This window comes from Engystomops pustulosus, chromosome 5, assembly GCF_040894005.1.
Source record: "Engystomops pustulosus chromosome 5, aEngPut4.maternal, whole genome shotgun sequence".
In the NCBI taxonomy this organism is placed as follows: domain Eukaryota; kingdom Metazoa; phylum Chordata; class Amphibia; order Anura; family Leptodactylidae; genus Engystomops; species Engystomops pustulosus.
The window spans coordinates 55,506,368-55,530,299 of record NC_092415.1 but is presented as its reverse complement, the minus strand read 5'-3'; the positions used below and the strand labels follow the sequence as shown (position 1 = coordinate 55,530,299).

General features: G+C 38.8%; 1 protein-coding gene across 1 annotated transcript in view; it reads right to left on the bottom strand.

The window, feature by feature from the left end:
* The window catches only part of CDH2 (cadherin 2), a 203,294-nt gene that overhangs the window by 14,812 nt on the left and 164,550 nt on the right, over window positions 1-23,932 (bottom strand). Inside the window, exons 6-12 of the mRNA XM_072152028.1 lie at window positions 22,354-22,498; window positions 19,382-19,554; window positions 18,438-18,575; window positions 6,065-6,250; window positions 5,627-5,880; window positions 4,364-4,506; window positions 2,682-2,915 (exon numbers count right to left, since the gene is read on the bottom strand). Coding sequence (XP_072008129.1) covers window positions 2,682-2,915; window positions 4,364-4,506; window positions 5,627-5,880; window positions 6,065-6,250; window positions 18,438-18,575; window positions 19,382-19,554; window positions 22,354-22,498 — 1,273 coding nt within the window. The remainder of the gene's footprint in view (window positions 1-2,681; window positions 2,916-4,363; window positions 4,507-5,626; window positions 5,881-6,064; window positions 6,251-18,437; window positions 18,576-19,381; window positions 19,555-22,353; window positions 22,499-23,932) is intronic.

Genomic DNA, 23,932 nt, shown 5'->3' with positions numbered 1-23,932 from the left:
AGTAGCAGAATGTAGCTGAATTTACCCATGGAGCTGTTTTTGTAGGTCTTCTACTATGCCTTAGGGCTCTAGTTTTATGATCTGAGTCCTGCTCATAGGTGGAGGGGAAAAGTCAGGAAATGTCATTTCCAAAGTCCGATCTATGTGGCAGCTTTTGGAAGGCTTCAGAGTGAGTGGAAAGCTACAACATATTTTCAGCTAAATACACCAACTATAAAGGAGTTGGATCGGGCAAGGGATGAAGTCCCATATTCCATTAGATCCCAATAGGAAGACAACCTGTAGATTAGAAGCTTTCCTCATCAAATGTGTGGCATTAAAATGACACTATAAATCTACACTGTAATTTTGTCATACAGAAAATTTGATGGAGGTAAAATGTGGTCCAACAGATGTATTAGTTTAAATGCTAGAGCATGTGATAAATCTAAAGCTGCTGAATTTATGGCTTTAAGAGTAAAGATTCATGAGATACAGTGGGTTGTAGAAGTATTTATACCCCTTACAGGAAATCTACCATCAGAATCAAGCATGATAAACCAGGGACACTTACCTTATAGACACTGGGGGATATTTATCATACGCTGGTGCTTGTGCGCCAGCGTATGATCGCCCCGCCGCTGCGAATTCGCAGCCCGATACATCAAGAGGCTTCTGCAGGGCCTGGCGTAGAAAAAAACGCAGCAGCGAGTGCGCAGGCACGGGGACAGTAACGCCCCGCGCCGGCCCACTCCCGTCCGGCCGCGCCCCCCCTTCACGCCCCACTGGCGTGAAGGTGGCGGATTGGGGAAAATAATCGCAAAAGCTAGCAATAAGCTAGCATTTGCGATTATTTCAGGGCCTCTGCGCCACTGGCGGTGTGCAGAGGTCCTGATAAATATCCCCCACTGAGTGTGGTGGTCTTCTCATATTTGTTATCTATGTCTTTATTCCTTCTAAAAAAAGCTTTTTAACCGGTTAAGGACCAGGCCCTTTCCTGTTTTTCATGTCCATTTTTCACTCCCCACCTTCAAAAATCTACAATTTTTTTATTTTTACACGTAAAGAGCTGTGTGACGGCTTGTTTTCTGCGTAACAAATTGCACTTCATAGTGATGGTATTAAATATTCCATGCCATGTACTCGGAAGCGGGAAAAAAATTCCAAATGCAGTGAAAATGGTGAAAAAACGCACTTGCGCCATTTTCTTGTGGGCTTGGATATTACATCTTTCACTGAGCGCCCCAAATGACATGTCTACTTTATTCTTTGGGTCGGTACGATTAAGCGGATACCAAATTTGTATAGGTTTTATAATGTTTTCATACAAAAATTAAAACCTCCTGTACAAAAATTATTTTTTTGATTTTGCCAACTTCTGGCGCTAATAACTTTTTTATACTTTGGTGTATGGAACTGCGGTAGGTGTCATTATTTGTGAAATTTGATAATATTTTCAATGATATCATTTTTAGGACTGTACGGCCTTTTGATCACTTTTTATAGATTTTTTTTATATTTTTCAAAATGGCAAAAAAGTGCCATTTTCGACTTTGGGCGTTATTTTCCGTTACGGGGTTAAACGCATTGAAAAACCGTTAACATATTTTGATAGATTGGGCATTTTCGGACGTGTCGATACCTAATGTGTTTATGATTTTTACTGTTTATTTTTATTTATGTCAGTTCTAGGGGGGTGATTTGAAATTTTAGGTTTTTTTACTATAATTTTTTTTTTAAACTTTTTTTTATTTTTATTTTTACTATTTTTCAGACACCCTAGGGTACTTTAACCCTAGGTTGTCTGATCGATCCTATCATATAGTGCCATACTACAGTATGGCAGTATATGGGGATTTTCCTCCTCATTCATTACAATGTGCTATCAGCACATTGTAATGAAGGGGTTAAAACGAAATAGCCTCGGGTCTTTGGAAGACCCGAGGCTACCATGGAGACGGATCGCCGCTCCCCGATGACGTCACGGGGAGCGGCGATCCTAGGTAAGATGGCGGTGCCCATGCGCCCATCGCTGTAATAACACCCGCGATCGGAGCTAGCACCGATTGCGGGTGTTACGGGTAAGCCTTTGCTGCAATATGCCCGTGAGCCCTCTCCATGCAGCGCGACCCGTTCGCGGTCGCGAACTGGTTAAATGATTCTAATGAGCCAGAAGGGCTCTGTGGGGGCCTTACTAGTACCCCTCTGTGCTGCAGATTAACAGGGTGTTACACAGTTCCCTTGGAACATCCCCCTCCTTCTACCTGCTGTAATCTTACACAGTGGGAAGAGGAGATGTGTTCCTTCCACATTGTAACAGCCTGAGAAGCTGCAGCAGAAAGGAGCTCTGCTAACGCCCTCCAGAGCCCTCCTGGCTCACAAGCTTAATTTTAAAGGTTGATTTAAGAATGAAGGAGGCCCTGGATAACAAATATAACAAGTTATATGTAATTATCCCTGGTTTATCATGCTTGATTTAGATGGTAGATACTTCTTTTCTCTCTAGAACATCAATTATAAACATACACCTCAATATGTTGCTGTAAGTATATTTATGCATTACAGCATCTCCAGGCTCTGTAGACTATTAGTATAGCTAGCGCCCTGATGTATGTGTATGATAACATATGTGACATGGCATGTCTATACCCATAGCACGATACTCCGTTACTTGGTGTTAAATCCTCAGAATAAATACATACCATTTACACGGGTAATAGTCCAATTTTTCTTAATGTCCAACGGGATAAATGGAAGTTCAAAGATAAATGGTCCTGCATTTGGGCTTATATCAGCATCTACTGCTGTAATGTTAATTGCATTTGGATCTGGTCGTTCACAAATTTCCACTTCTCTTGGAAAGACTTGGGGAGCGTTATCATTTATATCCAGTAAATAGATCTGCAGTGTGCCCGTGCCACTCATTGGAGGAATCCCTAGAATGACAAACAAACACATCTTTACATTAACTTTACCATAGGGGCAGAGTAACGGCCAAGGCATCATTAGTGATCAGTGCTTATTAATATATCGGTGCCTCATTGAATGTAATAAATTGCCCCTGGTTTATTGGTTGAGTAAATAGTAACTACCGTATTTTTCAGACTATAAGGCGCACAAAAAATCCTTTGATTTTCTCAGAAATAAAAGGTGTATCTTATAGTCCAGTGCGCCTTATATATGAACCGTACTTACAGACAACAGCTGCCTTGAACTGTGCACAGGTCTGCCACCTCATTAATCCTTATAATCAGGTGCACCTTATATATGAACCTAGACGTTTTAGAAGGCATTTATTGATGGTGCACCTTATAATCCGGTGCGCCTTATAGTTTGGAAAATACGGTAATGATTGATCACTGCTTGTGCCACAAAGGAAATCCCATTTCAATGATCTCAGTAACAACACACGGTTTGGCTAAGCCCAAGCCTTGAGATACCAGTCACACATAAAACTGTGCATAATCATCACATACAATCAGCTAAACCAAACAATAAGAGAGAAAACCATAAATATGGCAATTTCATTTTATAGGCCCATTCCAGGAGTCCAATGGTGCTAAGGCTTCATTACAAAGCAGTTGACTTTCATTCTTTTATTTATGGTTGAATTTTCATGGTAATATCCACATTCATAACATTTTCTAATAATTCTCAGCCTTTATTAGTAGCCTATGATATGCGTTCGTCTAAATGTAATATTTGGAAAACATTACAATTTCATGATCTCTCATAATATGAATCCCTTGATCCTTGCATATCTAATAAGATGGTGTCACTGTAAAGAGCAGTCTAATGAGATTACGTGGCTCCGCACTTACTGTATGATGGAAAAAAGCTGGGGGTAATGTGAACAAGCAATGATCAACCTTTCTCCTTTCCTGAACCCATCAACCCACATCTCTCACACAATATGATTGTAGTTGGTTTTATTATAATTCCGTTCATGATGAGGCAATATATTCTCAAGCATTCTCATAAACTATCTGTATCCACTTGAGCAGAGCTGCAGTATAACACATTCATTTAGAAATGATTTGTCATAAATGCATTACATAGAACAGGCAATAGAAATTAGCAAAACATTTGAAAACCAAAGATCCTTCTACAGAGATAACAATGTATCAAAACCTCTTCCTGTTTCCATGGAAACGGTTTAAATATGAGGGGAAAATGTTTATGCTTCCTTCTTTTAATTCCAGAAAAAGCAGCAGAAAACGAAGAAGAATTAACATATGATTAATTGGTCCCTTAAAAAAATATGAGATTTAATGTGTTTTGTTCTAAAACACAAAGCAAGATGTATCATATCCTTCCCGTCAATAGAAGAAATGCATAAAAAATATATAGAACAAGGCAAGAAATACTGTATATTGCTACATACCGCTGTCTGTGGCTAGAAAAGTAGCATTGTACATATTGTTCTTCACATACATGGATTCCCTGTCCAGAACTGCTATAGTAGTGATCTGTCCATTCATGGAGTCAATTTTGAGCCAGTTTCCAGGATCAGAAAGTTTAGAATACCTAAAAAAAAGCAAATAAAATTTGTTGTAAAAAGTGAACCCACTCAAAGGATGACTAAAATAGGGTCTACTTATCAAGATCTTATAGATTTTATGTATATGTATAAAGACGATCCCCGACTGACAGACGACCCCCAGTTACAGAGGGACCTCTCTGCCCATTGTGACCTCTCTGGATGCTATATTTTAGTCCCAGGCTGCAATGATCAGCTGTGAGGTGTCTGTAATGAAGTTTTATTGCTAATCCTTGTTCCCATGACAGCACCAAATATTGTCTAGAGTTACAAATGTAAAATACACCTGTTCCAGCTCATATAGCTGTATATGCTATTTATAAATTTTTAGGTAGGGGGTTCTGGTACATATATTAACTTGTGGGTGATGTACATATTATAATTTATTTGGGGACTAAATACTGTACATTGGATGTTTTATTTGTGTTGTCAGTTGTGTTAGGGATATAAATTATTTAGGATTGTTATCCAGGTGACATTATACTGTAAGTGACTGTGGTAGTTTTAGGTGCACAGTGTGGGGGGTTCACTGCATGGTGCTGAAGACATGTGGCGATGAATTCAGCATTGAAGTCTCAGCCAGAAGAAGTCATAATTAAACCCTGTAACCCTACCCTGTAAGGTACTAGATGCCACTAATGTCTGTGTAACTGACTCCTAGTGTGTGAGACAGCATCAGCCTGTGTAGTGTCAGTCTGTGTAGCATAATTTCACTTTTCACCTCAAGCAGCAAACAGACCAGAATCAGCCCTAAGTAGCAGAGGTACCTCTCAACAGGTAGTTATGCTCCTTCTGTTAAGGAAACCCTCGGTTTCAGGGGTCCAAAAAGCAGAAATCCCCTTTAAGCTGCCACCATATACATTAGATAATTATTGGCCGAACTTGGACCATGTTGGGGAAGATAAGAGAAAATCCATCTGCAAATGCTTTTATTTACAGGGTGATGAACCACTCCCAGAGCTGTATTGTGGTGACTCACAAATGCGTTTATGGGGAAGGAAGAGGGAACGAACAACTGATGTGTATTATATATATATTTTTTTTTTCTTCACTAACACCAAGAGAAAATAGAAATAAATGGAAAAAACAGCAGGCTTTGTAGTTTACCTAACTGTTTGCTGCATATAGCGATCTGGATCCTGTGCGTTGAATGTTACAAGTACATTTCCCGGCATCAAACCTTCTTCTTGACGTATAAGCTTAGGATTTGGGTTGAAGTATGGACTCTCATTGACATCAATGATTGTAATGGAGACTGTGGCTGTGGACTGCGGCGGATGATGAATGCCTTTAATTAAAGGCACTTGGTTTTCTGCAGCTACTGTTAGGACAAACATCCTATTGGTCTCAAAGTCAATTGGCTTAAAGCAAAATAAAAGAAAATCAAGAGAAAAAAAAAATAAGAAAACACTGGTTAGAACACTCTTCCACAATCATATGATTAAAACTAAAGAGAAACTAATTAGATATCATTTCAACCAAGCATAATCAGGTTTGTCCGTGTACCCACAGTGGATAACATGAACAAGGGTGATGATCACTTACCTTGACTACAGTGACTAAGCCATCATTACTGTTTGGGTCTGTTCTTATGGTAAAACGTCCGGTGGCGTCCCCGCTGATGATTCTGTACACGGTGTTCCAGGCATTAGTGTGCGGCTGGTCCTTGTCAGTCACTGTTAGATTGGCCACTACAACATCAATACGGTTTTCAGGCACTTCTCCATAGAACTGCACCAGAGAGAAGAAAAATGTCACATAAGATTGAAAGACTCGGAAGAGCTCCAATAATATTTACATAGGAACATAATCAGAAAATAAACGAAGAAAATTCCTAGTGATTATCGCTTTAGGCAAAAGTATTAATTGACTGTCATTGCATGGCATTGTCATGGACTCTTATCTCCTCCGAGCAGTGCATTGTCTCAGAACTAATGCCTCACTTATCTCATTCCACATGGCATTGACTTGCAGGTAAAGATTATTATGTGTAATAATATGAAGTGAACAGACAGGATAAGCATCACAAATGTTTAAATAAGTCATGAAATGAAGCGGCATTCCTTAGCAGAACACAAATATCTGAGGTAGCGCCAGATGAAAGACCCGGCATAGCATTGCAACGCACTGAAAACAAAATGAAGGCCATTACAGCTCATTCCTTTATAAACTAATGTAATTACAAGGCAGGCAATAGCGGTCTACGCAGTTCAGGTTTTCAATCGACGAAAGCCCAAAGTCCAACGTTATTTACATTCTTTCCAGAAATGTAGAAATGAAGACAAAGATCATTGGTATTTCAAGGAATAAAACAATCGTCTTTTCTTCATTACTGCATTGTTCTAGTCCCATCTGCACATGATCGTATTAACTGCAGCGTCCTCTACTGGGGAAATGTAGTATTACACAATAACTAATGAATTTGACAAACATGTAACATACTGTAACTAGTAGTCAAGAAAGGTAAAGAAGATTACGCTAGTGAAGACACAAATCCATAGGTCTAGGAAAATGGATTTTGGCAACCTCTTTAGATAACGTTAGCTCAAAGTTTATCGGGATAGATTTCCCTACACCGGCCATTGTTTCCTAATTCTAATTGGAGACAGTGGCTGCCATATTGTCAGGCAAATTCCACTTCTCTGTAAACAGATTCTAAATAATTGGAAACAAATCCTAATATACATTCTCTTTAGAGAAGTCTGATTTTGGCTTAAATATACCACTGCAGAATACAGATCCCTACAACTAAATTGTGGGACCAGGCCTATGAGACAGGGGTCGGCGCTCAGATGGAGGAGCTGCCCCTTCTTATCTCATAAGACAATTATTGAGTAATAAAATATGTGTCAACTTTGCAACGTACTTCAATTATATTATTCATTTCCTGCTATAATATTTCTGCTTGCTTTAATGGAATAGAAGCTATAGACCGCCTTCGGGACAGTACTGGTGCTTTAGCTGCTGTATTTAGTTCTCAGTGGACACAGGAACGGGGAAGATAAGATGTGGAAAAAATTACTTATATGTTATGAAACTCAAAGTACAGGCAGTCCCCGGGTTACATACAAGATAGGGTCCGGAGGTTTGTTCTTAAGTTGAATTTGTATGTAAGTCGAAACTGTATATTTTATATTTGTAGATCCAGACAAAAAATTTTTTTGCCCCAGTGACAATTGGAGTTTAAACATTTTTTGCTGTAATGGGACCAAGAATTATCAATAAAGCTTCATTACAGACACCTTACAGCTGATCATTGCAGCATGGGATTATAGAAAAGCATTCAGAGACCTTCACCAGAGGTCAGAGGGGTCTGTCTGTAACTATGGGTTGTCTGTAAGTCGAGTGTCCTTAACTAGGGGACTGCCTGTACATAAAAAGTTGGAAACCTGTTCGCTACAACAAACTAATATTCATCTACACAAGATTCAACAACCCCCTAAATAAAACATAGACTCACTAACCCTTAGGAGATATAGAAAGGCACAAACATCACCTTGTAAGACATTTGACAAAGCCATTTCTGCTGCTACCACCTTGAAATGATGGGTAAATCAAACAATGATGGGTAATTTTTCCTGAAACTTTCTATTTCATTCATGCTAAAAAGTTAGTGATAATAAAGTCCTAATGTGGATGGGATGAATAGCATTAAATAAATACATGAATGATTAAAACAGTGAAGCTTGGAATAAAGGCATCTTACACATTTAAGAGTTATTTCTTTGTGACGGCTGACTTTCCTCACACAAAGGCCTGCTGATGAGAATACAGGCTCTTCATGGCCGTGACTTATTAGGGGAGGGATACAAAGGGCTGTATGTGATGAGCAGCTTATGTGCCGAGGCTCAGACACTATTGTTGCGCAGTTATTGATGGGGCTAGTAGAGGCGAATGTCGGGATTTGTTACCGATTCCTCCCCACAACTTGCCTCGGATTTCTCACTGCAGAAATATGATACTGATATTGTCTACTGTTTGTGATTTAGCAAGGATGGCATACACATGGTGCCCTCAAAGTAATGACCCTTAGGTGGCAGAAAGGTTCCAAAGTAGTAAAATGATAATTACTAATCTACATTATAAAACATATTCTGACGATAAAAGGGCACCCCCTACAAGAAGAATATTGATGGTTTGGCAGGTTATACCCTCTGTGATCAATTGTTAATCCTAGGAAAAAAACAAGCATATCTACATGTCACCTGCACTACAAGAAAAGTTAACAGGGCCGTGAGATGCATATTTAGCAATATATGGTAGTCACAGTTATAGCATGTGCTTTATTTAGCAGTGTCAGAAGTACACTCCTATCTCAGCTGGACTTTTAGTCCAGCAATATTGTAAATAGAGCTCTGGGAATAAATAAAGGCTTTGGGGGCATCCATCAATTACCATGCGCCTGCACTGGATGTTAACCCAGCCCTGTTGGACATAATCCGTTGGTCCTGTCTGGTGTAGAATTGCTAGAGCGCTTCGGGCTATCCCACCCTGCAATGGGACAATCCGGACCCACTAGGCAGGAAGATGGCATAAAGGAAGAAATAGTTGCAATTTATGGCTGTGCAAACAAATGAAATCTATTTTGGGAAAAATTCCTTCCCAACCCCAATACAAAATATTTTTTTCCATAACATTTGATATTCTTGCGCTCTAGAAAGTCATCCAGGCCCCTCTTGAATATGTACAAAGCATCAGCCATCACAACATCCTGGGGAATGGATGTAAAAGTCTTAGTGCTATGGTGATGGTAGGACCGCCTCAGCTCCAGGCGTGGAGTTATATACCTAGTGGTCTTGGTATAAAAAAGTCATTGGAAAACTTCCTGAAATGCCCTTTCAGATACTTAAAAAGAACCTTTCATCACCTCCACCAGTTCTAACAGCGTCTTGTCATAGGTGCCTCTTCATAATTTCTAGAACCAATTCAAATTTTTCACTGGCTTCCACCACGCCCAAGGAATTAGTGCCATATGTTTCACCATTCAATATGATAAATATATCGCTAGTGTAGCTCGACGGTCCTGGGCTGGAGCAGACAGCTCGGGAGCTCCAAGTAAAGAACCTTAATAGGTGCTGAAAACAATGGTAAGAAATGCTCAGGAACCAAGCAGACAAGACAAAAACTCCAAATGGGATGTCTAACACAGGGTGCAAAGAGTTAGGATTTTAAAAATAATTAAAATATATACTTTAAAATTATAAAATACACTAACCCCAACTGCATATTGTGTGTATCCACTCAGTAAAATATGTATTGTGGCTAAAACGTTATAAGAGAAATACCTAATTACAGAAGGTAATAATGCTGCTAATGCTGTGGATAATCATCCCACTGACACGAGTGATTCACCATCTCGCTCTTGTGCTTTGTTGTACAGAAGAGAATTTCTTTTATATTCTCAAACGGAGGAAACTTTAAAGCTGAAAGTGGTGATGCCGACGTGTGTCAAAAACTAGACAGATCTACAGGTTTAAAATTCTAAACACATGCAAGTGAAGGTAAATAGAGAAGAAGCTGATTATTGTGTATAGCAGTGGTGCAGCGTAAGAAACAGGCTCCAAGGGGAAAGAAGTACGTTTGTCATGTAATGAATAAATCATTACAAACGCTCCAATCTGAAACAAAGGTATAATAAAGCTTGAATAACAATAAGTGTAGCCGGCAAGGCCTATGATTTATTTAATATACTTATATTAGTATTTTTCTAAGTAAACATAAAATTAGCTAAAAACAAAGGCAATTAATTTTCCTTTAGTAAGACTATTTGTAAGATTATTTGCCCATTAGATGCTGAACCATCACGGGCATCCCTATGGGTGAAGCAATGTTTCATTGCCTGAATGGTTGGTCCATTTCTGAACTAGGACTTTACTAAATGATAATTATAGTTGTGTTATACTATAATTCTAGTAGGTGTATCATTGCCTCTAAAATTACAAAAAAATCTTACAGCCCATTGTCTGCAGTGTTCCTGTAATTTATATACCTGGAAAGCACAAACATTAGAGGGACCCCATGGACTTCCATTAAATTAATGGAGGCCAATAAAATATTTTTGTGGCTAATGCCAGGCAGTAAAGGGTTGGTTGGGGACTATGTTTTTCTGTATAGAGCATGGTAGCAGGCTGTGCTGTTTGATTTTAATTGGGAAATCCATCGATAGACCTTAGCATGAAAGGAGGCTTACATATATACGGGTAGCAGAGCAGCCACTGTTATCTGACATAACTCATTATCATGTCACAATGGCTTAATGGCATCTGTCTTCCATGATCTGCAGGGAAATCTATTGACTACTAATTTTTATTGTAGAACAAATAAAACAAATAATAAATAAATAAATATATATATATATATATATATATATATATATATATATATATGTATATATAAAGAACATTAAACTCTTTCTACACAATCTTACATTAAAGCAGTATCGGAAGTCCATGCCTAAGATATTACAGCTTTACAGGGATAATAATAATCCCTATGGCACTCAAGGGGTTGAAACTTGAAAGCAGATTTTGCTACAAACCCTGAAATCAGCAGCTTAGAGGTTTAAACAGGGTGACCCTTAAAAAGACCAGCTGTGGAATGGATTTGACTGAGAGAGTACAGCAAATAAGTAAAAAAAATAAAGGACTGAAGAGGAAGAATCAAGTCCGTCTCCTTCTGTTTGGCTGTCTCGGAGATCAGACAGATTAGATGTGGTTTATTGATTGAGGGCTTCTTATTTTATTAAAGTCGAAGAGCAAGCCTCACACCGGCCCTCAATGTCTGTTCTAGTCTGTAAAACATTAGTTATTGGTGCACTTAATATGGTTGAAGGAGGTGAGTGCTAACAAATGGGGAGAGGCTCTGAGCCGGTCTTCTAATTCAATTCACTGTAATGTCCTCTCTGGAGGAGCCACCATCTAAATATGATTCAATAGGTTTCCGTTGGAAATTAGATTCATAGGTGAATAGGACAGTCTCTGGTAACAGTGGGTTTTATTCTGTAATCAATACAAACTAAAGAGTTTCTTAAGACAAATGCCCCAAATAATGGATATATACCACATAATAAGCAAATAACATTCCCATATCCAATAAAAATGACGTGGAAAGAAAGGCTTTAAAATATATTTATTTAACAATTAAATGGTTTTCTGTGCTTTTCGGAAAATCAGTTTCTTTTAATTACTATTTACACGAAGGAGCCATTTTCCTAGGTTTAATATATTTGGCAATATATTTATAAAAGTTAAAAAAAAGCTTGCTAATCCCTAATTGTTAATCCCTAACTGTTTTTGTTTCCATAAGAGATCATCCATTCTGCATCCCCTGATAATGGGTTCCTCACAATACAACGACAAACCATGGCATTTGGGGTTCCCCAGGTGTAGTAACAGATATCACTACCATCCTGTATTTCTATCATACTATTGTCTTTTTATTACATTTTTCCTTATTGCAGAAATATACTATACAAAAATATGTCAGGAACATTCCTCATTTAGATCAGGTTTTACATTTGGAGGAAGTTGTTCTCCCGAGGGCTTCCAAAGAAGATAATGGATAGATACCCTAGTGATCACAGCTTGTTGCGCTAGGGGACCCAACAGTGACTGCTCAGCCTCTGGGACACATTGAGCTCCCTCTTTTGTTATTACTACTGTACAGGGCAGATGACTGTACTATTTGTCTGAAATGAAACAATTGTCAAAAACAGTCGATCCCCTTTTGAACATAATTTTCTAACTTGCATATAATATAATCTTCGTACAAATTAAAGTGACATCTCTTCATGTACAGTCTGTATGAAATCTCAGAGCTAGATTCTCAATAAAGCTGTCACTCCAAAACATTGTCCATGGAGTCATCCCTTGCTGTGTTTAAAGATGACCTGTCAGCTTTCTTGATAGGTCTATTTTAGAAAATAGACATAAAAGAAATAAATAATTCAGAAATAAAAATTTTGGATACTGTTTCTTTTTCAAGCCTCTTAGATTTATATGAATACACTGGCAACTGGGTGGGTTGTGTGATACCATCCAATCAGTGCTGACCAATACTGATCTATGTAGGAACACCACTAGTCAACTTATTCATAAATATTCAGGAGTAATTCAGGGGGCGGCAGAATGTATGCTAAATATTTCATAATAAATGGTATTAACATAGTAAAGAAGTTGGGATGATGATTAAAGAGAGAACAATTTTTGTAGGTCCGAGATTATGGTCTAATCTTTATGTCTAGATTTTTCCCTTATTCTGTTTACAGCCAGAAGCTGTTAAGGGAGAGAGCTGAAAGATCTCATTGTAAGTAGAAAATAAAATACATGTGTGGTTCACCTGTATGGCACTTTAACACATTTCAATCCAACATGCTATAAAAAGAATGACAATTGAATAAACTCACTTTAGGACCATATAGTAAAGAAATATTATCCACTCTCCGAGGATTGATGCACTATCTATGGAAATAATTTACAGCTGCAGTAAAGCATCTCAGAGCCGGTTTGTGTAGAAAGTTCTATAAGGTGAGAAACTATTGTATTTATGCAATTCCGTCATTTTAAGCTTCCATTTTTTTTCTCGTGTGCAGCAGCAAAGTGACAGAGGTCGGACAGACGTACGTGACATTAGAGAAAGTTTTATAGATCACTCATACTTCAAAATGACTAGCACAAACTGCACTAAAGATTGAATAAAGCCCTATGGTGCCGTCTTTTAGGAAGGGCTATTACTGCCACCGTTGCCAGGAAACACAGCGTGCTGCTACTTCCTAATGGCTGCTGATCATGGGGAAAAAGTAAAGGAGGCAAAGTCTGCATTGAAGCCTATGACACCTACGGACCGCAAAATTTCAGAAACAACATCTTAAAGATCTTTCAATTGCACATTCTTGCCAAAGTTTTCCTCAGAACGGATCTTCGGGGACAGAGCTGCTAATATTGTGCCTTGCTGTCTATACGGCAAGACTGAAAACTTTTAAACAAGCAGAACTTCACCTTTTATAAAATGAAGGTTACGATGGTTATGTCTTTGCTGTTCTTTCATTTTAACCCTTGGAAAGACAATCCTTGTTTTATGGAAAATAATGATATATTATAAATACATTTTACAAAATTTGTAAATGACTTATAATTACTAAGCCTGGAGTTATTCGGTTTAAAAAAAAGACGACAAAGAGGAGACCTCACTACAATTTACTAATATTTGAATGAACAAACAGGGATCTTTCTGTAGATCTTTTTATACCTAGATCTGTGGCCAGGACCATGAGACATCCGCTTCCCCTAGATTAGAGGCAGTTCTACCATCGCTATAGACAGGGGGCATCCTCTACACCTAGAGATGAGGTGGTTCTACCATCACCATAGACAGGGGGCATCCTTTACACCCAGAGATGAGGTATTTCTACCACAGCCATAGACGGGGAGCATCCTTTACACCTAGAGATGAGGCGGTTCTGCCATCACTATAGACAGGGGGCATCCTCTATAGCTAGATTAGATGCGCTTCTACAATCGCCATAGTCAGGGGGCATCCTTTACACCTAGAAATAAGGCGGTCTACCATAACCATAGATAGGAGGCATGCTCTATACAAAAAGTAGAGTTCAAGTCCGCAACCCCTAAGGAGGAGGTGCTGCATTTTGGTTCTGAGATATTTTGCGGACACCTTTTGGATGCATTTCTATTGTCCGCCTTTACTCCGTGTTGCTGGGGAAGCGACGATATCACTAGCAGTTGTACAGACTGCCAGAGGACCAACACCGTGGTACCTCACTCTTAATACAAGTATTCCTCAAACATTGTCAAGGACATTCTGTTGTTCATTCCTTTTTTAAAATGTTTGGTTTTGTAAACAAAAACATTTGTAAACATATGTAAACATTCTGTAAACATTTTTGTTTGGCACTTGCCGAACATTAATATGCATGTGCCACTTTTTGGCGCGCCTACAGTCACTTCTGCGCATGCGCTCCTTTTTTGGCGCATGTGCGGTGTGATCTTGATGCGGATATCCAATTAGAGGTGAAATCAACACTTCCACCCTGGGTGATCTCTCCCACATTACTGGGTAATTTGAACCCTTTTGTGTACACTCAGTAGCACAATACTTGCACTTTGTTCTAATTATGATGCACTTTATTATTGTATGTATAACATATGGGGATGTTTATATACATCTGTATTACTTATGCACTTTATTGTATATGAATTTTATGATGACGTAACAATGTATGTTCATGATCTCAACTGCACTTGCACTTTAAGGACACACCCATTTATATGCATTGCACGCCATGTTTCCTTTATATACCCTGTGTGGTTTACTTGTCAAATTGCTTGAAAAAGGTGTCCAACACCAAAACGTTGCCACTTGCCTCAATATAGTTCACCAACTTTTGAATTCTACCTTTGGAGTGCTGCCCGCTTTTTCCAATAGGCATCCTCTATATCTAGATTAGAGGCGGTTCTACAATCGCCATAGACATGGGACATCCTCTACACCCAGAGATGAGGTATTTCTACTACAGCCATAGACAGAGGGCATCCTTTACATCTAGAGGAGAGGTGCTTCTACCAACACCACAAAGAGGGGGCATCCTCTACACCTAGATTAGAAGCAGTTTTATCATCGCCAGCGATTCTTTACAGTGACTATGGAAATCTCTGCCGCAGATTATCTCTGTTGTGATAATTTGTACAATTGGGGTCTAGATGTCTTTCTGGACATCATAAATTGAGTCAATGTTGATACAGGTAGTTATTCTTATCGCCATATTAGGGTTGGGTAGGATTTTTCCCTTTTTTGGACAGATTGACATCAGCCAAACCAGTAGGTTTTCCCTTCTCTGAATCAACACTGCAGGATTTATAGGTTGGACTTAAGGGATAAATACATTTTTCAACCTTATCTACTATGATGAATTTCTATTATATTTGCCTCAAACAGCAAAACAGTGGAGTTTATGCAAGTTTATTTCCTACAACAACAATGAATAACAGACACAAGCAGAATCCAGAAGTGGACCTGCTTCTTAGTGTTAAGGTGCCATTACACGTTAGATGAAAGTCAGTTGAAGTGAATGTAAGTGCGTGTTCACATCTGCATAGAAATTTTACTCACATTTTGTCAAAAAGTCTTCATTACAGCAATAGCATAATAAAAGTCAGAAGAAATTATAACACAAAACAACATCATGAAGTGTAAGTTAGGAGCTGTGCCTGCTAAGCAATGCCATGGAAGCACTGTTCTGGGCACTTGAAATAGGCAGACAGCTATTACAACTCCAACTCCATGATATTGACGTTCTATCATATGGAAAGGCCATCGCCTGGGGTGTCTTATCTATCCATATGTACTCCTATAGACTACTGAGGAATGCTTATATCACACTTTTATATGTGACATTACTGTAACAGACTCAGATTTGCCTCTCCACCAGGAATATACATTGGGGAAAACAGCTTTTCTTCTTCTATAATTAACAAGTGAGGGAATTCCTGGTGATCTGTGATGTCCACATACTACGAGTACTGCAGAGATTGGACTGCAATCCAATAAAAAAATGTGAAATTCTTAATAGTGCAATAACCTCAATGGGAGGATGGATGATGACTGAAGTTTGCTACAGGGATAAATATAGAAATCGCTGTGTAGGAAGAGGGAATATTATACGCATTCAAAAAAAGATTTGACCATGGCATCTTTGTATGAGCTTTGTGTTATGACAAGTGATTTGTATAGCGCTGCAGAATATGATGGTACTATTGTTATTATTATATTAACTATAAGGTGCATATAAGAAGGTAGGTGCCTATGCGCCGGACTCGCCATGCACTTATCCTCCTGGCATAGGACTGCAAGCCCAGCCCCTGCACCATCTCCTGCCTCTGTAACACTCCCAGTATAGCTTTCAATGCAGTGTCACATTAGTAGTGTAGTCTAGCATGTCTACAGTATGGAAGCACAGATGTGCTGCTACGGGTAATATCAACGTTACAGTATATTGGATATCACAGCCAAATAAATCTAGAATCTGCCTTGACAAAGTGTGAAAAACCCATGTAACACAAATCTTTCGTCTTCAATTCCTATATCCAAGTGACTGCATTAAAGGAAATTTCTACCTTTAGGGGGATTTTCTTTTGTGAGAATTTATTATGGTGTTTCTCTGCTAGTAGTAAAGGCTAAAGCAAAGTCAGTTGCTAAGGGAAAAAAACTGGAAATTCTGGAAAACAGATGTATAAGAATATTATTTCTTGCAAAAGTAATGTATGGAAACAAAGAGGGGACCAAAAATTGGTGAACAGGTAATAAAGTCACTTAATAACACATGTAGTCTTGCTAAATAATGTTTAAAATACCAATAGTTGCTCCTCAGCTTTTCTATAGCAACAAAGCTTAAATTGTGATCAGTAAAGAATAGCCAGGGCAGGGGCTGCTATTTATTTTACCACTGTCCTGGTATTAAGCTGTATTTCATTTTCTTAAGACATTCACAGTTTTAGTTACTTTTATAGCACAAACATGCGGGTACTAAACAAGGTATGCTTTGTTATTTTTTTTTATCTTTTTTATTCACATTATAAATACTGCATGCATGTATATATCTTTTATTGTTTGTTTTTTTTTTCTTTTTCTTTTTCTTAATGCTTGCATATGATACAGAAGTATACATCCAACTACTGTATGAAATGGAATACAGGCAGTTACGTACAAGATAGGTTCTTCAGGTTTTCTCATGAAACAAATTAGGCCCTAGTGGAAAGGGCCTAACTTGCTGATCAGTAGGGGTCTCAGTGATGGGACCCTCACAGATCACGAGAATGGGGGTCCTATGTAACCCCAGTTGGACCCTTCCTTGCTCTTACTTGATTTTAGCATCATAGAAACATGGATTATCAATAAGACTTTATTACAGACACCTTATAGCTGATCATTGCAGCCTGGGACTAAAGTGAAGCATCCTGAGAGCTTCATTAGAGGTCATAGTGGGCAGAGAGGTCTGTCTGTAGGATTTATCTGTAAGTCGAGTGCCCGTAAAGGACACCTGTCACATGAAATAAAAGCCCACAACAAAGCAGCCTTCCTAAACCATCTCCTCAGCCCCTTTTCTAAGCATATGCATTATGTTTATATGTGTGTTCTGTCAATTTCTAATTAGCTACTATTGGTCCCTCTTCTCCTGTGTCTCTCCCCCCCTACCCTGCCATATGATGCCAGTTCTCACATTGCCAGTATCCAGTTTGCTCCTCTCTATGGCTGTGCATGCGCCACCAGCTGTGGTTTGTGTGTTACGTCACAGAAGACTCAAGGCGGGCAGCCATACACAGAGATGCTAACTGGATTGCAGCATTGCCATTGTCCAACGCGCACACGCAAGAACTGATGTCAAAGGGAGCATAAAGGAGGAAAGATAGAGGAGGATAGGGGTATGCCCGGAGCATCTCCTCATTACTACACCGGACCAAGAATTCTTAGAAAGGAGCTGAGGAGATGATTTAGGAAGGCTGCTTTGTTGGAGGCCATGTGACAGGTAATAATCTTCTACTACTCTGAAGCTGTGTCAACCCTGCATTTCAATAAAACTGAAAAAAGGATACACATATACATGTACGAAGTGTTTCTCAAAAGGCCTGGTCACATATTTGGATTGCAGGCCCAAATGCATTGTGAATAAAGCGTAAATACATTTGCTGGTTTTGCAGAATTATAATACACTCATTCCATCTTAAACATTACAAACAAAAGAACACATAGGAAATGTGTTACCTAGTAAGTAATAACTCTATTACTGAACACATAAAACTCAGCACAAAGGTAAATCCTCTTAATATACACCTGCCAGACAGGTGAACAGATAACTTTGTCTTGGCCTCATTTCTGAATTTTTTTGGTACATCTAATCTATACTTACTGTCATTGACGTGAACTCTGGAGGGTTGTCATTGACATCTGTCACAGAGATGACAGCAGTTGCTGTGTTCGAGAGACCATATGTTGGGTTTCCTTCCATGTCTGTGGCTTGAATTATTAATGTATATCGTTGCACTTTCTACAAGACATAAAATAGCATCAGTAACCGTGTTAAGATCGAGTCGGCATTTTAAAAGAATAGTACGATACGGCGTAAATTGTGTATCATTAACATGCTGAGTTATGACGGCTAATGCCAGCAATACCAGCTGCCTAAACATGTTTAATCACTGTGCCATGATGATACCTGCTAGGCTTTCTGCTTTTATGTAGAGTGTATACCACACAGCTATAAGCTAGTGAAAATATTTGCCAGAATAAATTCTGTTGAGACAATTCGGCTTTCAACCAAATATAAAGCGGTAATCATGAAGAGAGAGGACCTTGGAGCCCCGAAGGCTTGTTATTTTTCTATTCAATTACACAATTATTACTGTTGATATCACCTTGAAGTCACATGTGTTATTTTTCTGAAAGAAAAATGCTATGTTCTCTTAGTAAAGGAAAAGAAAAGCTTAGATGAAAAAGAAAAAGCAAAATTGGATGGCAGAAACAACACAAAAGTCAAACTGCCGACACAGTGATGAATAGCTACAGAGCAATAAACACATAAACATAATTATTACATAAAAAGTCCATGAGCCTGAAAGGTATAAGGGCTGTAAATATAGCTCAATTAGTCTATAGCAAACAACACAATTAATGCCCGTGGACCAAAATGCAGTACATGTCTGATAAGGGAAGAAGCGGACCTGAGACCACGCCATTCAACCAATCCGGCACCCGGTAACATAAGACCTCCACTCATCTGTCTCGCTGAAACAAACCGTGATACAATGGTTGTGAAATTTGGATTGATACAGTATTGTCAAAACTTTTTTTTACCTCCCGATCAAGTCCTGCTGCCAAAGTGATAATATCTCCTGTCTCATTGTTGATGGTAAACATGCTTGTGGAAGGGGTATCTGGCGTCTGCGACAGGATTTTATACCTCAGCATGCCATTCGGTTGTCTAGCGTCGTCTCCATCAATGGCAGTAAGGGTCATAACGTAGGATCCTAAAAATAGGATGAAGTGACAAAAAAAAATTTTTGGAATCAATAAAAGTTTACAAAAGGAAAATTTACACTCAAGAAATTAAAAATTCTATTCAAATGATTCTTTGGTACATCGATTCTGGGAGACATAGGTGCTAAGCAACATAGCCACAATTACAGGAGGTAGACAGCCCCTTTAAGTGGTAACTTTATTGTAAACACATTTTGAATGATGTAGTAGTATAATCAAATATAAGAGACTCTAATATATCATAGAGGTGAAAAATTCTTCTTTAAATGAAATATAGCAGCAAAATCAAGCATGATAAACAAGAGGCACTCATAGAACCAGACATAGTGACTGTGGAAATCTTATATTTGTTATCCATGGCTTCCCTGCATTAAAATTATGCTAATGACAATGAAGGGGGTTGTTACCAGAACACCTTCTGTACAGTGTAACAGCCAGTGAGGCTGCAAGATGGATGCAATCTGGTAACACCCCACAGAGCCCTTCAGTCTCAATAGCATAACTATAAAAGTTGGCCATGGATAACAAATATTAGAAGATTACCACAGTCCGAGTTGTAAAGCAGATTCAGCTCTACTTTGGGGGGCAATGGAAAATTACAGCTCGAGCCTACAGATAAAGGATAAAGTATGCTATAAGGGGTTATCCGAGATTAATAAATAACCTGGTGCCGTTTTTAAAAAAATAATAAACGTGTACTCACCTCCTCCAGCTCTCCCATCCAACACCATCTCCTAGTGCCCTACAGTGCTGAGAGATAGGAACAGATGGGACTGGCAGGCCACATCGGCTGGCCAGAAGCACCCTGTGAGCGGCTTCTGTGCCCCTGTAAACAAATAGGGGCACAGATCAGACGGACCGCGGTGCGGGACATCAGCGACGCCCGAGGAGGTGTGTACATGTTTATTTTTTTTTAAAAAGCCCACCTCAGCCCGGTCCTAATTCATTAATTCATCTCGGATAACCCCTTTAACATGACAAAACTTGCTATATCAGGATAAATCAGCAAGTTACCATCTAGTAGTTTGGAAGTTGCTTTATAGTATTTATAGTAACTGAAAGGAAAGTACAATGATTTTTAGAAAATGTATATAGTATTTACATTCAGTTATTCTTTAAAGAAAACCTGCCCCCAGCAACCCTCCCACTGTACTTTTTAGATGTCTCAATACATGTTTCAGTATTGCCTCTATCCATTCTTTTAAAAAAGACTTTCCTAGATGTTCTCTGGAGGTGGGGGCGCTCCAGTATACTATCAAGCTGCCACGCCTTCTTAAGTGAGGCTGACACTGCTAACCTGGGTGAAGAGAATTCCTGAGGTAGAAGTGAGGAGCAAGGTTGATTTCTCTTCAAATGTCCAGTATTACTCTTAACCCCTCCTTCCTGAGGGAGTGTTAAGTCACACAGAAGCTGCTGTGTCTCACCTGCTTCTCCCTCAGGAATTCTCTAGCGCCAGGTGAGCAGTGTCATCGGCAGTGAGGAGGTGGAGTAACTTGACTGTATACTGAAGCTCCTCAGCTCCGTGACTGGAGCAAAGGACATAATAAAAGTATTTTTTAGAAGAATGGTGGTCCTAATCACATGGATATAGATTAGTGGAACATGTATAAAGACATGTATAAAAGTACCGTGTGTAGTTTGAGCGTGGTTCGCTGGTGGCAGTTTCTCTTTAACTAGGGAAGGATGGCATTATTTCTAAAGACTATAATTAGCAAGTGACACTTATGTTATCACCTGCCAACGCTGAAGTGTGTGAGAGAAGGAATTGTGAAGTTGTCATGATTGATAATTCCGGTTAATAAAGTAGCTTTATGTGAAATTTATAAACCCCCACCCAGTCATATCTAAATCACTCATACAAAAAGCCTGTTAGCAGTATTTTGCTTAAACAACTTGAATACGCTCTTTGCTATCTTTGTGTCAAGATATGAACTTGATCCATAAACATGACGCACATAATATAAGACCTCATAAAATGATTTAATACTAGATAACCACTAGAAATGTGGTCCTAAAAAGAAATGTTACAAAATATGTAGTATATTTCAATGAATTTTACTTGACTAGTACAACTTTCATTAGTAACCCGTGCAGCATGCAGGTAAGTCTTTTTTTACCTTAACAACCGAAAGAAGGCTCTTGTAAAGAACCGAAATGCATAATTTTACTGTTTTTGTATTAGTAAATAACATCCAGAAGATGTGCTGCCTCCTCGGAGTATTCTTGCCCAAGTTCCATTGATGTAGTTACTAGCGGGCTGCTACATAGCATCCCCCGTCGCCTCTGAACTGAATGCTGCACTTCCTCCCATATTTACTATATGTCTTTTCGCAAGACACCTATAAGGCGAGCCTCTGACCTATCGCTTTGTTTGTAAACTCAAGTGTATACCCTACATTTGAATCTAACGCTCTCTCTTTCCCCCACACTTACTCCCAGGATCGACAATCTGCTGATTTAGCTTCTATTCAAGTCCATATCCTTTATGATGCCCACCTGAAGGATGGCCATTATGTACACTGACCATTTTTGCTTTTAAATGGACATTCTCCCTCTTTAAAATGTATAGAGTAACCCACAAGAGATGATTTATTAAGTCATATATTTTTTTTTGTTATATTTTAAATATTATAATGTCTTTTATTTTATTCAGAAGAAGGAACTGTGAAGTGCAACATATAACATATAACATATAACATGTAAGGTTAAATGCTCATATTTAAAAAAACAAAACAAACAAATGAGAACTGAAAAATAAAATAAGTATAAAAATGTGAGTTTTTTTTTACCCGGCTTTGATCCTTCGGAGATGCTCCCATTCCATATCTGATGCAGGAATTCCGGTCGGTTGTCATTCATATCTATTACATTGATCACTATGTCTATAGGGCTTTCCACCTGGTTTCCATTTACATCGACTGCGTGTGCCCTCAGCTGCAAAAAACAATTTTATATGGCAGTTTACGGTAGAGATATGATGGAGAAGATTACACATTACGTATGGTTTCCCCAGTGCTACATTGCTATATCCTGTCCCAGATGAGTTATTTAGAAATATCAGTGAATCTGCTGTCAATTCAAGCACAGTAACCACAGGACTGGATAGGAGATGCTCCGAAACAAATCTCCCCTTTTATGCTGTATTCTATTGTATTGTCATTTTGTGCTTGGTATGATCACTGCACGAGGGGATTTTATGATAAGGAAAACAATGTGCTGAAACGAGAGGGTGATATGAGAAATTGGAAGGGAAAGCAGAAACATGTATGCCATATATAATACACGGCGTCTGAAGACTGACTGCTCGCGGAGATGTGATGGAACCATGGTCGATGTCACAGCTTCATTTTTCACGCTCGGTGCTCGGGAATATAATCAATATTAGATCCAGTGTCAATTTAAGCTAAATGATATATGATTGGAAGCAATGGAAGAAAGTGGGTAATGTGAACTCTATATTAGCACAGCCTCGCTGACACTGAGAAATTCCTTTTTCTAAGGCTTGGTTAAATAACAATTGTTTTCTAGGGGACAGAGTTCTAAGAAAACAAAATTGCCAGCTGCTGCCACTTGCTACTTTTTATACTAGTACAATTTTGTTGATGTGTTTCATAAAAAAAAAATCACACACAGCTGCATGGCACTCGAGATGAACTGTGAATGCCAACCTAGCAATAGGCGGGGGGGGGGGGACTTGTCATATGCCGGAGCCTCTCCTGTGATGCCGGGTATATCAGGACGCTACGTCCGTTATCAAATCCTGCTGACGGCTGAGTTGCTGGGCAATTCTTGGTAGTGCACAAGTGCAGGGCACGAACATCCTTTTTTTTAACCTACTCCAGTTATCACTACATTCTACTTACTCCACGTTTATCAAGTTACCCCAGATGTATTAGACTGATTCATGAAGTGCGGCTTTTGAAAAAGTAGCAATTTTAGGTGCAAAATCACTCCAGTCCCCTCCTGGCGTAGGAAAAACTCAGGAACTAGTTATGGTAAATCTGCAGACATTGACATCTCTTGTGTCACTTATACCAAGTTGTCTAAGCCACCACAATAAATCTAACATGCAAAAGATATCTAAAGAGCTCCTAAGATGCTCCTAAAACTGGAGTAAGACATTGCCTAATGATAAATTTGTGCCAAAGGATTGGGAAAGATAAAATGCAGTGGGGGTCATTTATCATATACTGGTCTCTGTTATTGTTTCTTTTCCTTTTTGTTGGTGCGTATAAGGATTTTTTGTTGCTATGTTAAATGTGTTTACGGTAATCTTTTACGGTAATATTTGGTTTTATTTTTATTAATGTAAGAGTTACTAGTCCTCAGATAAAAAAAGTCGCAATTTGAACCTTTTTGCACCTTTTT